Source organism: Xiphias gladius, chromosome 1 (genome assembly GCF_016859285.1).
Source record: "Xiphias gladius isolate SHS-SW01 ecotype Sanya breed wild chromosome 1, ASM1685928v1, whole genome shotgun sequence".
Lineage (NCBI taxonomy): Eukaryota > Metazoa > Chordata > Actinopteri > Istiophoriformes > Xiphiidae > Xiphias > Xiphias gladius.
This window is the reverse complement of record NC_053400.1, coordinates 25,990,202-26,006,000: the sequence shown is the minus strand read 5'-3', so window position 1 is coordinate 26,006,000 and position 15,799 is coordinate 25,990,202. Positions and strand designations below refer to the sequence as shown.

At 38.6% G+C, this 15,799-nt stretch overlaps 2 protein-coding genes across 4 annotated transcripts in view; one reads left to right on the top strand and one right to left on the bottom strand.

Moving 5' to 3' along the window:
* zgc:158482 (uncharacterized protein LOC100009650 homolog) overlaps positions 1–15,799 on the bottom strand; it is a 30,105-nt gene that overhangs the window by 12,705 nt on the left and 1,601 nt on the right. For 2 of the 3 annotated variants that reach the window (XR_005708144.1, XM_040135768.1), the window contains exon 1: positions 1–468. This exon is cut by the window's left edge and continues 104 nt beyond it. Coding sequence is in view for 2 of the 3 variants with exons in the window: in XM_040135768.1 (XP_039991702.1) it covers positions 1–377 (377 nt within the window). In the remaining variant the exon portion in view is untranslated. Of the gene's footprint in view, positions 469–15,799 lie in introns of those variants that run through there. The other variant, XM_040135681.1, reaches the window with a different exon arrangement.
* On the top strand, positions 3,887–8,859 carry gatm (glycine amidinotransferase (L-arginine:glycine amidinotransferase)). The gene is made up of 9 exons (XM_040135926.1): positions 3,887–4,013; positions 5,004–5,222; positions 5,324–5,519; positions 5,669–5,859; positions 6,126–6,263; positions 6,520–6,684; positions 6,814–6,877; positions 6,991–7,107; positions 7,291–8,859. The coding sequence occupies exons 1-9, from the start codon at positions 3,945–3,947 to the stop codon at positions 7,401–7,403; spliced, it is 1,272 nt and encodes a 423-aa protein (XP_039991860.1). The 5' UTR covers positions 3,887–3,944; the 3' UTR covers positions 7,404–8,859.

The window sequence follows — 15,799 nt, the reverse complement described above, 5'->3', positions numbered from 1 at the left end:
GCCAGAGCCAGCCAGGTAAACAGGAAGGCGGGTTCATTCCCCATGAAGAGTGCGACGGTGTCTCCGGCTCGGTAACCCGGGTGAGCCTGGAGCGCGTTGGCTATTTTGTTACTCCTGTTCTCCGTGCGGGCGTACGAGTACCGTTCATCCTCAAACACAACGAACGGCTTGTCTGGATGCGCGGCGGTCTGCTCCAAGAAACGATCCAAGACGAAGAAGAAAGGTCTCCTCCTTCGCCTTGATACGAACCTCACTAGAATCCGCAGCAGATCCCCGATGTACAAAATATCCATCCACAGATAGGGAGAAAAAGTTTTGAGAGTGAATGGTACGATGAGGATACTTGCTAAAATGACTGAAATGATATACATCTCCATCCCGTTTTCTTGTTTAAAAAGCCACAGTTCCTGTGGGGGGAAGAAAAAAAAAAAAAAAAAATGTGGAGCCACCTCTGCAAAATGGGGAATGCTGCAAATAAGGATTTTGTTCAGTGGGGCGGGGCATTTTGTAAAGCTATTGCTCTTCGACCCTTTTGATTACATAACCCTGATCTCCCTTGAAAGGTAACTCTTGAAATATCAAAACCAAAAAGTCAGAGTGGTTGAAAGAGATACTGAGTCAAAGTTACGGAGCCACAAATCTAGTAGAAATGCAAGTTTTGTTTTGTTTTGGGGTGTTTTTTTTTGCCTCTTTTTGGCATGAAAGGGGAGCATAAGGTCTGTAGTAGTACCTTTTGTGTAGAAAACCCTTCCGAGCCGCAGCGACAGGTCTGAAACAGTTCATTCTGAGTGAAGAGCTGCTGCGCTGACATGGGGATTCTAAAATGCTTTTCTCAGGTAGAATCGCGAGACCCAGAGCTTTCGAACAAGGTACAATTTTGTCAAGCCTGCGCGAAGACACAGGCACAGACCAAAAACACGACTAAAGTAGCGCTGCCAAGGCCAAAGTGCCCCATGGGCAGGACGCTGTATTGTAAAAGCCTGAGAAGAAAAAACAGAGTTTGGCTACACAAAGTTGTTTATTGGACTTTTCTCTAATCTATGTTGTTTGGTTTTTTTTTTAGGAAATATTGGTTAATTTTACCTCCTCGGGCCACAAGCAGTTACTTAGATGAAACCATCTGAGGAGTTTAGATGGGAAATGTCTCCTTGGTAGAACTGCTAACAACTCACACTCATCTGAAACGTGACAAGAGCCAGAACTAGACACTTCTCTTTGTTTTTGTGTTAGGGGTCACAGGCCAAGAAAGGTTGGGAACCACTGGTTCCATCTACAACAGTGTGTTGTATTTTATAAGCTTATCATATGTGGGTTTTTTTTTAAAAATATCAAATCTTGATCTGATTAGTAACTCATAACTCTAAATGTCAATTAAATGTAGTGGAGTGAAAAAAAAAAATAATAATGATAATAATATTTCCCTCTGAAGCGTTGTGGAGCAGAAGTATAAAGTGGCATAACATGAAAATATTCGGGGAAAGAAGCTCACAATTGTGCTTAAGTGTAGTACTTGAGTAAATGTTCTTAGTTACTTTGGGCAACTGGTAATGGGACCTCCCTTGTGTTTAAATGTGGATTATGGTTTGGAAAATTTTGATGATGGACTACAAACACACACACACACACACACAAAACAAAACACACTCAAACACAATAAAAAACACAATATGACAAAAATGAAGAAGTTTAATCCTCGGACAGTCTGTGTGTGTTTTTACTGACATCTGACTTGTTAAATTGGCTGAATCCCCGGAGGACTGTTACTTTTTTTTCTCTGAATGTTCTTTTGATCAGTTTTAAATTCCTGCAGGTGGCACTGTTTTCTTAGTGTGCGCTCCACTTTCATTCATTGCAACTTTTTGCTGCTGTAAAAACCCATCACTCTCTGTTCGACAGAAAATGTGCCACTGGAAAAACAAAACAAATGTCCTATTTAAAGTTGTGAAACTGAACAGAATTTCGCTGTGGGCTAAATCCCTGACAAAACATCATAAGCTTTGGGAATTCCTTTAAAATTTTATATAACTTTCTGTGGTTTTGAGCAACCCTTATTTAGTTGCATTACATGGGCTGGTAAAGATGGACTCATGAGTAAGACAAGAGTTTCTGCACCGTATACAGAAAATACATTAGTGCAGTTTAAACATTTGGAGCTTTTAATCAACATACAATGGTAATTCCCTCTGCCGCCTTAGTTAGCTGAACTAGTTGAATGAACTGTTCCAAGTCTCCACATTAGTTGTGATATAAAACTCAGAATTAAGTCGACTGAACGTGAGAAAAGAAGTTTTGGACATTCAATCACTGTTTAGTTGGACTGACAAGTGTTACACTCCGCTTTGTTTTGAAGGAGTTTAAAGGTTCATTCCGTTACGTGCCGCACAGTGGCATTCATTCAAGCGATTTCAAGACTTCAAGTCAGATGCACTAAAGATGATGAGTAATTAAATGGGTCTAATGATGTTGTTAATTGACTTGAAATCGGTAAACTTCTCCATTTGCCTTAAATAAACCAACATTAATCAGTATTTTGATGTTCATTCTAGATTGAACAACTCTGTAAGGTGAAAGGATCACTAGTGCCATAATTGTGGAGATTCAGCCCTCGACTCTGCAGCTGTTTTTAGCCCATCATTTTGGTTTTTTACGGCCTGTTTTCTTGGAACATGCACCACTGAAGCACAATATCAACTGACCTGGCAAGGGCCTTAAGAAGTGGCCTGAGAAGCTTGATACCACTCCCGTGTCTGCGCGGTCTCAGTCAGCAGCTGTTTAGCCTAGCTTAGCATAAAGACTGGAAACTGGGGAAACAGCTAGCCTTGCACCTCCGAGCACCGTATGCGCTCGCTTGTGTGGACGGTTTTAATCCCCTAGTGACCATGAATTGATTAACGCAGCCCCAATGATACAATATTAGCAGATTTCACAAAATTCTCTCTCGGACTTTTGGACCGTGATGCTATTGGGATCTGAAGGCATCCTCTGTGCATATCCTTTGAACCCTGGGCATCAGCCAGAGACGGGCGAGGTAATACCAGCAGTCACGGAGGTCTTTGGGTTGTGAAACTCTTGCGAGCACAGTCAAGCACAGCATGTGGTGACACAGCCTGCAAGGGGTTATCTCTCTCTCTGATTATGTCAACTCCTTTTTCACCCTTTGCTGTGCTTTCCACAGTGTGTTTTGTAACATGCTCTAGCAAAGCGATGTCAATATTAAATCCCTGATGTCCTCATATTTCACTGTATTTAAAACAGCCGAGCAAGCATGACAAACTGAATCATGATACCCCCTCACAGACATTATACAGTAGTTAAGTCTAGAGCTGCCAGTTATTTAGTAGCTTTTTTTTAAAATTAGCTTCTTTTTAAATAATTTTTACCAGTGAACTTTTTATTTTGTGAAATATTAATAAGAGAGTATTGAAAAAAAAAATCACTACCTTTTAGACTTATAGACTCAATACTGGTTTTGAATCACTAAATATATAAATGAAATCACTAAAACGCTCGATTTAATCAGCCTTTTTATCCAGATTACTTGTAAATTAATTCCTAATGCAAACAAGTCTTTAGTCGGTTTAAACTGTTAATTTATTATTAGTTTTTTTTAATTCATTTTCGCGAAAATGACAGTGCCCAAAGCCGCTGCTCTGACAATAATTCCTGGGTCATTTTCAGGGGTTCTCCTCAGAAACTTTTAAAGACACTAACCCAGTTGATAAGAATTTGCTGGCGTAAGGGATTGTGTTTCAGAATTGCATTTTTTTTTTTTCCACAAGTCACGTTGCCCCACAACATGAGGGCGACCAATGGTCTAGCAGGCACGTAGACACTCTCCTATAAAGTTTGCGGTGGGCTGAGGCGCCTTCACCCATGAGCACACTGAGAGGTGGATCCTGCGCTGCCGTGTGATTTCACTGACACACTCACTATTACATTGGACAATGCTGCGAGTAAGGTGTCTGAGAGGAGGTAGCAGGGGGGCCGAGGCTGCCCATCTGATCGGAGCCATGGTTGGTATTATGGTGGTTTCATGTTCTCTATTTTTTTTTTTTTTATTTAAATTTTTTCTTTGTTATGGTTGTTTTAAAAAAAAACCAAAAAACAAACAAAACAAAAAAAAACATTCCAGTCAATGTGAATAAAGAAAACATGTTCGACTTTTTCTTCACTAGGCTACGTCTAAGATGCTTCTTTCAATTGAGATCAGTTTAATTGATATATTTATTTATTTGTTTGTCTGATTAAGCATTTCAGCAGAATAAAACACGAAAATCTCGGGGGGAAAAAAATCCAATCTGATCGACTGTTTGGGCTTTAAAAAAAAAAAAAAAGAAAGAAAGAAACACACCAAAACAAACATTTTAAAACACTGATTATGTCAAATAGACCTTAGTCCAACGATTGATTTGTTTGTAATCGCTGAGAGATTTCTTTTTTTCCCCTTTGGTCCCTGAGTGACAGCGAGCAGCTGTTTGGCACAGATGCGCTCCCAGACTCACTGACACGGGAGCCTGCTCCTGAGCCAGCAGAGGCCCCACTCAGGCCCATCTGTGGGGAGAACGCGGCTTCTTAGCAACACGTGTACTTTGGCACCAAACCAATCTGCCTTGCTGAAGGCATTTCTCGCTGATATCTAAGGTCGCCGTGCTTTACTTTGCCAGATTTGGCCTTATTGCGTGTGAGCTGCGTGCCAAGTCATTTATGCGACTGTAATTTCACTTCATTTCTGGCACTAAAATGAAGTTAAAAAAAAAAAAAAAAATACAGCTTGCAACGTGCAGCCATGGTATTTACACACAGCTAGTGTTTTTTGCAACTAATACACAAATTGTATTAATTTGTATACAGTGTATTTTTTGCCGGAGACGGTCTATTAAATCTAAAGAATTGGCATGTGTTATATAAAACCCGTTCACTATATATGTTATTTCACTCCTGCTGCACAATGTTAAAAAAAAAAAAAAAAAAAAAGTCCTGATCCATTTTTTCCCCCTGCTCAGCTTGGCCGGGCGGTGACTGGATGGGTGCAGAGGGCTTTCGAGAGCACTTCGAGTGCAGCAGCTGCACAGCCGCGCCTTGCAGTTGAAGAGGAACACGTTACTGAGCCTGTGCACCAGGAATGTCCTGTCTGCAGCTACAATGAATGGGACCCTCTCGAAGAGGTGATTGTGGGCCGTGCTGAAAACGCCCATGTGCCTCCCTTCACCGTGGAAGTGAAAGTAAGCTCCCAGTAGAACGCTTCCCAATAGGCAACATCAGAGCCTTAACAGTGGGATAATGACATTCACTGCCTGTTGTCATATTGCAAACCTCTCAACAGGCTAACACATACGACAAGTATTGGCCCTTCTACCAGCAGTATGGGGGCCAGTGTTTTCCTGCGGACCACTTGAAAAAAGCTGTTGCTGAGATTGAAGAAATGTGCAATATTCTGCGTCACGAGGGCGTCAATGTGAGGAGGCCGGAACCCATTGACTGGTCCCTGGAGTACAAGACGCCAGATTTCACATCGTCGGGTATACTGAGAAAAATATTCCATGAATACTTTCCTTTCCCACCACTGCTCTTCACCGTTATCTCTGTACGATAACAGAGTCAATGCATCACATTGTCTTTTACAAAGTATTCTATGTAAGATGATAGTGTATTGTTGAATCTTTCGTAGGCATGTATGCTGCCATGCCCCGAGACATCCTTATGGTCGTGGGAAATGAGATTATCGAGGCTCCTATGGCCTGGAGAGCTCGCTTCTTTGAGTACCGGGCCTACAGACCTTTGATCAAGGAATACTTCAGTAAAGGTGCTAAATGGACCACTGCTCCCAAACCCACCATGGCGGATGAGCTGTATGATCAGGTGAGGCCTTGTCTTGGGAGTTGGACACGAAATACCAGATTTCCAGCTGTTAAATAATCAAGAGAGCACATGTTAAAATGTTTCAAATGTGGATTTTGTGTTTAACTTCAACTCGTTTAAACCTGCATTAAAACACCTTTTTCAAGTTCTACATATCACCACGGAAATCTTTACCTCGTGCTGTTAATTGCACTATACTTCACCACAAACTGTACATGACTACTTAATTGCCATACTGTAAATCCTAATTGCTTGGTGTCATCCAGGACTACCCCATCCGCACAGTGGAGGACAGACACAAGCTGGCTGCCCAGGGGAAGTTTGTGACCACGGAGCATGAGCCCTGCTTCGATGCTGCTGATTTTATTCGAGCTGGGAGGGACCTTTTTGTCCAGAGGAGTCAGGTAGAAAGGCTGTTAAACTTATAAGATCCCCCTATTCTTACACAACAGCCTATTGCTAAAATGCCGGACTGGAGAGTACCATGCAACGTGTAGAATGGAAGTTTAGACGAAGCAAAACTGTGAACACCAATTTACCATTTATTCACTCAAAAAAATTCATAGATACATAAAATAATTCTGCATTGCAGAGTTTAAGGATTTACATCAGATTATACATCATGTGTAACTACCTAAAACTTCAACTGTTTTCTGGCAGGTTACAAATTACATGGGAATTGAATGGATGCGTCGTCATCTGGCCCCGGACTACAAGATCCACATAATCTCCTTCAAGGATCCTAATCCCATGCACATTGATGCCACTTTTAACATCATCGGGCCAGGGCTGGTGCTGTCAAACCCTGATCGCCCGTGTGTCCAGGTACCATAAGATAGGAAAATCTGATTTTCATTTCCTGTGCTGCCCTCCTGTGGACTGATACGTGATCTTGCCCCGATAAATACCACAAAGTGCCTCTTGTTCACTGCTGCTCTCTGCTCTTTACCTCAGATTGAAATGTTCAAGAAGGCCGGCTGGACTATTGTGAAACCTCCAACACCTCTGATTCCTGATGGTAGGTAAAAATAAAACTTATCTTATCTTACATTAGCTGAACACTTTGATGTCTTACTGAAAAAAAAAACAAACGAACAAATAAAAAACCGCATTCTCTCTCTTTCTGTGCAGACCACCCGCTGTGGATGTCCTCCAAATGGCTGTCCATGAATGTCCTGATGCTGGATGAGAAGCGCGTTATGGTTGACGCCAATGAAACCACCATTCACAAATTATTTGAGAACCTCGGTGAGTTCATATATCAAAGTTATTCCATCTTATTTTGGCATCGTTTTGTGTGCTTTAAGATTAATTTCAATAGATGTTTTGATCTTCCAATTCTTCTATGAGGAAAATACTCTGTATTTCAAAGGTTGTTTTTCAGAAAATGAGGCTGTGTAATGAAGATCAATAAATGTGTTTTTGTCGCAGGGATCAAGCCCATAATGGTGAACATTCGCCATGCCAACTCTCTGGGTGGTGGCTTCCATTGCTGGACAACCGATGTCCGCCGCCGTGGTACCCTGCAGTCCTACTTCTACTAGCCTTGCCAGAAATAGGCAGTTTTTATTGAGCTTTGAAGATTAAAGCCTAAATCCGGATTCTTAATTCCAATGTAACCGTCGAATTTGTCAGTCAATCACGTATGTACACACAGGTTAATGAAGGGAAGAGCTATGTCACACAAAAATCCTCTCCTAATATCAAATCCTGTCTTAAAAATTATGTACAATTGAAATTTGCATGTTTGGGCGTCATCTTCTGCAACTCAAAGTCAAACCAACGGACGGTGTAATCTTCAAAACTGTATGAAACAAACTAATAATGGGGCAATCATATCATGACAGGTGGCACCAAAGTCCTTTTCCGGATTGGATCTTAATGTCCCCAAAAATGAACATGTATGAACTGTTTTGATTTGACATTGCTGTGCATCACACTGCCTTTGCAAACAGCTTTGTTCAGCTATATTTAAATGCTCAATTGTAAGAAATGATCATCATCTTCCCTTCAGTCGGTAATCTCAGTATTAACTGCATTTCTGGCCTGGCTATTGTGAAGCTGAGATGTTTGTGGCTCATACATCTGAAGAGCCATAACTTTGAGGGCAAGGTACAATTTGGTATGTGAATGTCATCAAACTACGGGCACAGGAGGAGAGGAGCTACCTCCTCAGGAAAACGTGGACACCATAATTCTATCTTTTTCCAAACTATTTTTTTTTATTTAAAGAAATGTATTAAAGTTATTATGTAGGTCATTTAACAATATTCATTTCTTATTGGTGGTTTATTATTTTGTAAAGATTTTAACTGAACAGACAAAGTTCTATTTATATTTTTCATACTCTTTACTGGTTTTCCTGACAATTTGTGTTTTTATATATTTACTCACAAAGTATGAAGTCCATATCAGATATTGTATACCTTTTGCCTCTGCCGTTTTCTCCTGTTGCAAATCTAGGCCAGTTATATGCTACTAGTCATTCTCACTGAACTGCTGGGCTGCTTTTTGTGTGCAAAGCAAAAATGCCTAAAGACTGGAAGATTGATGTTAAATGATTCATCCGCTGCAAAGAAAGTTAGATATAGATTTTAACCTCTTGAAGTCTGCCTTGATATTTTTTTTTTTTTTTGAAAAGATTAATTCAAAGGAAGTTATGGCTGAGCAGAGGAATACAAGTGATGTTTTGTATTATGCAACATTAGGAAATGTAATTAAAAAGAGTTGTGTGTATTTTTTGTGATTGTGTATTTTTTTTGATTACATTATTATTTTAAATTTAACATTTATGTAGATATTTGTGAGTTAGCCATTAGTGGTCCGAGAAAATATTGCAAAATTGCAAATCTTCACCCTTAATCCATATCACCAGTGGTGTGAGAAGCACTGAGATCTTTAATACTACATCTCTAATACTACAAATACTCTTGAAGTAAAAGTCCTGCAATCAAATGTATAGGAGTATTATCTGTAAAATGTACTTACAATAGCAAAAGTAAAAGTACTTATTCCAAATAGTGGCCCCTTTCATAGTGTTATATTTATCACTTATATCATTGAAATATTATTACTTATGCATTATTGTGTTATCAGCATTCTCATATAGTCAAGGTGGAGTTCTTTAACTACTTTACATATTGCATTGTATTCAGAAGGTGATTTATTTGGGTTGAAACTTTTTAATTTTAATTTGAAAAGCAACTTGGAATTATAATCGAATTATAATCAAATAAATTTAGTGTAGTAAAAAGTGCAATATTTGTCTCTGAAATCTAGTGGAGTAGAAGTATAAAGTAGCAAAAAAAGGGAAAATTAAATTTTTAAATTTTAATTTAAAGTACAAGAACCTCAAAGTTGTACATAAGTACAGTATTGGAGTAAATATAGTGGTTATAGGTGTTTATAGCCTGCTTATCTTCCACCACTGATCTGACACATGTAGTTGAATAAAATAAGCCATTGTTGGTCGTGCAAAATTGGGAACCTGAGATCTGTTCACCTGTGTGATAAATGGCACCACATTTACTGTAACACCTGTATGTCTGTAAACATTAACCTGGCTGATGTGTCAGTGGGAGGAGTATTGCATCATATATTACCATGTAAGCCAGACCAATGCAAATGCAAATAGTAATGGTGACTTTACTGTAAAGATAAAAAAAATAAAATAACTGCTTTATTTATGTATCACTTTTGTTTAAGTTGAGGGCCAAGTCTTGACGACTACTGCTCTATTTAGTTGATATCTAGAGGAGTAAAATCTGTGATTCTGTAAAATGAATTGCTAGTTTGTGGTCAGTGTTACTACTTTCAGTTAATTAAAGTGCCAAATCTTCTCTTTCTAAAAAAAAAAAAAATACTGTTTAAACTTCACGTCCACTGTGGTTGGGGTGAAAGGTCAGTCAGGTGAAATGTGTAATGAACAAGGAGGTGTTAAGTGTAGCTCTCACAAGTACCTTGGGTAGATACTCTGCTGAATTCAGTTTTTAAAATCACCGTTGATGAAGTGACCAATAAAAGGCAAATTAAGTCTTGAGATACACAAAATCTAAAAATATTTTTACGCCAACGGTGCCACTGACAGTTGCATATCTCTCATAAATAACCACTCACTACAGAAATTACATTTTACTTTATGTACTGTTATCTTTCCGTACTATATTCCCTCCTGTATGCCCCTCTGACCTCCTCTTTTGGCACAATTAGATAAAGCATAGTCTAATTTATGAGAACTACATTTACCTATCTCTGTATTTTAATGTTTAAAGCCTGCAAGACAAAATAATGTTACTGTTAATGATATAAGTGATACCGATATAATGATTTGTTGTCTGATAACAATTGAATTTAGAAATTGCAATGTGCTGAAAAGGTCATGTAAATTTATGTAATAACAGAAAAAAATGCACTGAAATAAACTGAATCAAGTAGTGCGGCAACCTGTTGTCCGCATTCTGCTGCCATCTAAAGGTCAAAATAACACACAGCACCCTGAAGTTTATTGAAGAATTAAACTAAAACTATATAAATGTAAAGTTTATGAACGACACAATCAATGATGTTGCTGCATTATAGATTTAAAACCCTGAAATTAACAGTGAATTCCTCTGCATGCAGGGGAAAATAAGGGGTGACTTAAATATGATTATTTAATGTAACATTTCAGCAATTGTTCTCCTCAGTGCAGATGGATTCTGATCCTGATTCTGAAAGTTTGCCCACTTCAAAATCTGTCCCAAACACTTTCTCCATAACGTAATTTTCAGCTTGGACCCTGCCGCTCCCCTGGTCACTATCCTGCCCAAATTAGGCAGCGTCAGTTACTTTATGCTGGAAATCTGCTACTACTGGCCACTTAGCTCCAGTTGCTGTGACAGTGTGCTCACAGCTCCACGTGGTCATCTTTAGCCTGGATCTGTAGTGGTATGGGAATCCTCTTAAAGTCCAGGAAACCAGACTCTCTCTCCACAACCTGTTGGTGATTTAAACTCCTAAACATAAAATCTAAATACCTTTTTTACTCTCTGTCTTAAACTTTGAAATGCTTCCATCTTTATGGTGAGTCGATTTCTTTTCTCGGCCCTGCAGTTACACAAACTTCTCAGTGTCTCATGTAAATCTGCTGTAACACTCTTTGCTCCGAAGTCTGGATGAGAGCATGACTTAAAACTAGGAAGTGTGACCAAAGGTGGACACAGAAGATCTTTAAAGACCTTCAAGCAAACAGCTTTGATTTGTGAAAAACTACTTGAGGACTGAGCTAATTGTGCTGTTAGGGGTACATTTTAAGTGACAGAGTCTGAATGCACCATTTCCTAACTAACTAACCTGTTTCAGACAGGTTCTGACAACATATGACTTCAATGGGACCGAAACAGTTTGCCACCAGTAGGCACATCCTGACTGTGTGCGGCTCTCTGACATTTGGCTCAAGCATGCTGCCTATTTATCGGCCTCACCTTTGTCACAATGTGGTTTGGATCAAGCACTAGAGAGTGAATGCTACGGCCTATGGCTGCCTCCAGTCCACTTGAAGCCAAGCCACTTCTCTTCACAGCTGTCTATGTAGTCTTCCGCAGATGGATTGCTTGTTTGTACAGCTGTTTAATTGCGCAATACCGCAGCTGCCTCAACAACTGTCTGCAAACAGTAGAACTGATTGGGATCTGGTGATGATCAGACTTCAATGTCTGCAGGGAAACAGCAGTCATCTTCTCAGATTGACTATGAGTGACTTTATAGTCTGAATTAGGTCCAGAACAGTCAGCCGGAGCGGATCCAAATGCTCAAATCTCTGGCAACTGGACCTTTAAGAGGGTACATACAATATTATGACTAAAACTGTCTTAGACTATGTGCAAAAATAAAAAAAAGTATGTGTTAAAGCATTAAGGTACAAGAACAGACTGCTAGATAAGTAAAGCTAGAATACTTTTTTTACAATCTAAACATCTATAGCTTTTTACAGTGACATATGAAAAAGATAAAATAAAATGTATTATTAAATACTATGTGGAATGGTATTTACATTGACTTTATAGTGTATTCAGACAAAAATAGTCAGAAATAAAGTGGGGAGACAAGGAACCTGACATTAAAAGTTAAATACATAAATTACACTTGAATCAGATACTGCATCCAGGTGGTGAGTAAAGTGTCTTGTGTCTGCAGATAGCAGTTTGAGCAGCTAAAAAAAAAATACAGTTATTGCACTTGTAGCAGCAAAAACAAATATCTATCTATATCTCTCCATATCTATTTTTATATCTATAGATATATCTATAGATATATAGATTGATAGATATATATAGATATCTATCAATCTATATATCTATGTCTATCTATCCATCTACATCTATACAGTATCTACATATCTCTCTCTCACACACACACGACCTGTAAAAATCAGTCAAATCAACGTGTTTAGGGACTATCACTCGTAATGTCATTACATTGGCATATTATTCAGTGAGACTGGTTGAATGGGAAACTTTGCTCATGGCAGCTCACACTTTTGTGAAAAAGTTTTTCCTCTTTGTCATAATGGCTTACTATTAGAATTCCTCTGTCATCCAAATAACACAATGTGATTTGTGGATTCTCCAACACATGTGTGTGTATGCGTGTGTGTGTGTGTGTGTGTGTGTGTGTAAAGTAGTCTCAAGTATTCCTTCAAATGTCATCTTACATCATCTTTTGTTTGGATTACAGGGAGAAGGATTAATGTTTGATGTCCTGGAGTACGAAATGCAACATTCAATCAGTAGCATGTCACTGACCCTGAGCAGAAAAGATTCATCCATGTCAGCAAAGCACAGGCTTTATTTTAATGCTTTGGACACAGTGTCCTTTAACTTGTCTTTTGTAACCTGAATGACAGTTTTGCGCTGGATCACGTCCAGGAACAGTGTGTTGAACAAAGATACTACAAGCACAATGTGTGCAGACAATACATGATACGGCAGCATGACTACAGGTTGGTAAGAAAAAACAGTTTAGGTTTTCTGTGTTGTGTCTGGACGTTCTGAGAGACACGGCCACTGCACTGTTTAAAACTCAATTGTTCAATAGACGCTAGTGACATGAAATGGAGTACCTGCCAGTTGTTACATTGCCCAGTTTACACCATTGTCTGCTGCAATAGCCAGACTGTTTCTGTAGCAGTTTAATAGTTTACAATTTGACAAAACAGCTCCAAATTTTCAAACTGTGTCTCAATATACATTTCTTACTGCACTAAAAACATATAGTAACATTTGCATTAAATTGGACATTTAATAATTTACTGCCTTTAGAAAAAAAAAAAAAAAAAAACAACATGTACCAACTTTGACTTTCTTTTTTATATCAACAAAATTCTTACCTATAAAACTTTTATACTATTTTATAGTAGTTAACAGTACAGAGCAACAGAAAACATGTTATAAATCTCATATCACTGGACAACCATGATGTTTTTAGACTAGGCCTACAGAAATATCCTATTAAAATATTTAAGTTAAACCCCTAGAGTTGGAAAATCTCTCAAGTGGACAGATTCCAACTCACTGTTCAGATTTCAGGTTTTAAAAACACACACACAAAAAACAAACCAAGACATTGTCACTGCACTGTATGTAGAATTGGAACATTTACTCGCCTGGCGCCCCCTAGTGGAAGTATCACAAAACACACTGTATCAGACTGCAGTGCACACTGCTTGAACAGTTTCCAGGCACTTGCAAGATGTGGAAAAAGAGCGCCATTTTTTATTTAAATCACTTGCAAACAATCACTAGTTCTACCAAAGTAGAATGATTTTTACTGTTGTAGAGTTATTAGAGGGAAAGTGCGGTGCTGCTGAGTGTGGCTCTGATCGGCTGCAGCTGATAGAATAACTTGAGGAGTAGGTATGATGCTTTACTGTTGATATATACCAGGAAGTGTGTAGGATAAAGTCAGTTAGTATCTCTGATGAAAGTATTCACTTGATAAGAATAAAGATTCCTGCTCTCACTCAAAAAAACCATTTCCTACAACCTGTTCATATACATGTAAAAGCATCGAGTTTTGGAGTATGTGTAGAATTAGTTTGTCCATGAACTCCTGAATGGTCATATTTAAAAAAGAAATATATACTGTACAAGCTTCCTTTAATAATCAGGCTAATTGTCACATAACAATTTAACGCTGTGATATTTATTGAAACTACAGAGCATAAGAACATTCAGACCTAACATATTCACTTTAACGGCAATTATAGTTAGTGTAAAAGGAATTTTATTAGTTAAGCAATATAGGACGGTTGAAAAATACTGGATTGATATAACAAAAGTTTACACATAGCATAGATAAGATATGCTGTTTGAGAGTAAACCGAACAAATTAAAAATGTACTTTCCTGCAGTGTAACAACTAAAGAATGCAGTAGCACAAAGTACAGTGATGATAACTGATAACCAAACACACATAAATGACAGAAGGGCAAATAAGGCGACAGTAAACATGTCATGCCCTCATGAATAATGCCGCCAGTGTTACAGAAAGCTTATAAAAAGAACTGAGCATGATCTGTCAGTGGGTTCATTTATGTGTTGTCATCTGTCATATGTCTAACAAAGATTTATTTAAGACTTGAATTCTTTGTATTAAACTTGTGTGTTCTTGTTTTATAAAAGCAATAAACTGTTTGAGGCCATGATTTACAGTGATTTTAAAGTTGCCGATGGTTTGGTTTCTTTTTTCGTACCCCGACTAAAGCAACTTAACCTTGATGCTCCAAAAAGCAGTTTATTATTGATATTAACCTTGACTCAATAATGGTCTGTGATGTGAAAAGGTTGCTAGCAATGCACTTCCCACTGAAAATTCACGGCCAAATCTGCAGCTCTGTGCAACTTTTAGCCATGTTGAACCTATTGTTCTCAAAAGGTAATACACACTGGCGTCATGTGACACACATTAAAGGGGAATTCCACCAATTTTTCATATAAAGGTCAGTTGTCATGGGAAGTACTACTCTGCTTATCTTGGTCTTGAAGACTACAGATTTATGACGGAAAGAAAGCCTGCACTACAAACTCGGGGCAATGAATATACCAGAGAGAGGGGGGCTCTAATGGAAAGATCATTATGGGAAATGTATGGTCCAGCATTTTTGGAGATTATTGGGAGTATAGTCAGGATATCTCTGCATCTGCCTATTCAATTGTGACCATTTCTTTTTTTGTCCCACCTCAATAAAAGTGATGTACAAAATATTCGGAGAGTCCATTTAAAATATCCAGGTCTCTTCTTTCTGTGCAAGACCACATGTCAGCAGCATCTTGCGGGTTGATGCATTTGAATGCATCGAAATACACCACTGTCCTTTTTTTCTCAGTGATAACACGTGAAAAGTCTCCATGAAAAACATTTGCTACCCGGATCAGTACATCCCATCTAGAGCACCTCGACTACTGTGTTGCAAATCCCAGCGTCAAGTGACACAATGCTATGCAACGCAGCCAGTGTGTATTGCACTTCCGCCACACATAGACTGTATGGTATATCTGCCAGACCCACATTATGGGCCGATATTAGCTTGCAGCAGATATATAGGTATTGGGCTATATGTGGGCTGATCAGTAACAAGAAATGTTGTGCTATTTGTGCTCTTTTGGAAACAGTACAGATATTACATAGTTTGTCCACCAGGGGACAATGATAAGTTTGTTTTTCAACTATAAAAAAATAAAACTGTTTCGACTCTTAATATCAACACTTTGGCCTTAAAAGTCCAACCTTAGTCAGGATCTGATCACATACGGTACTGTTTGTTACTACAGAACTACAAAATGCCTGACGTTTGTGGAGAACTGAATAAATAATTTCTGAGTCAAATTATTTGTTTGTTTTTTTTGTTACCTTGAGAAACCGTGAACAAATGAAAATGTGAATGGAGGGAACTTCTGTTATT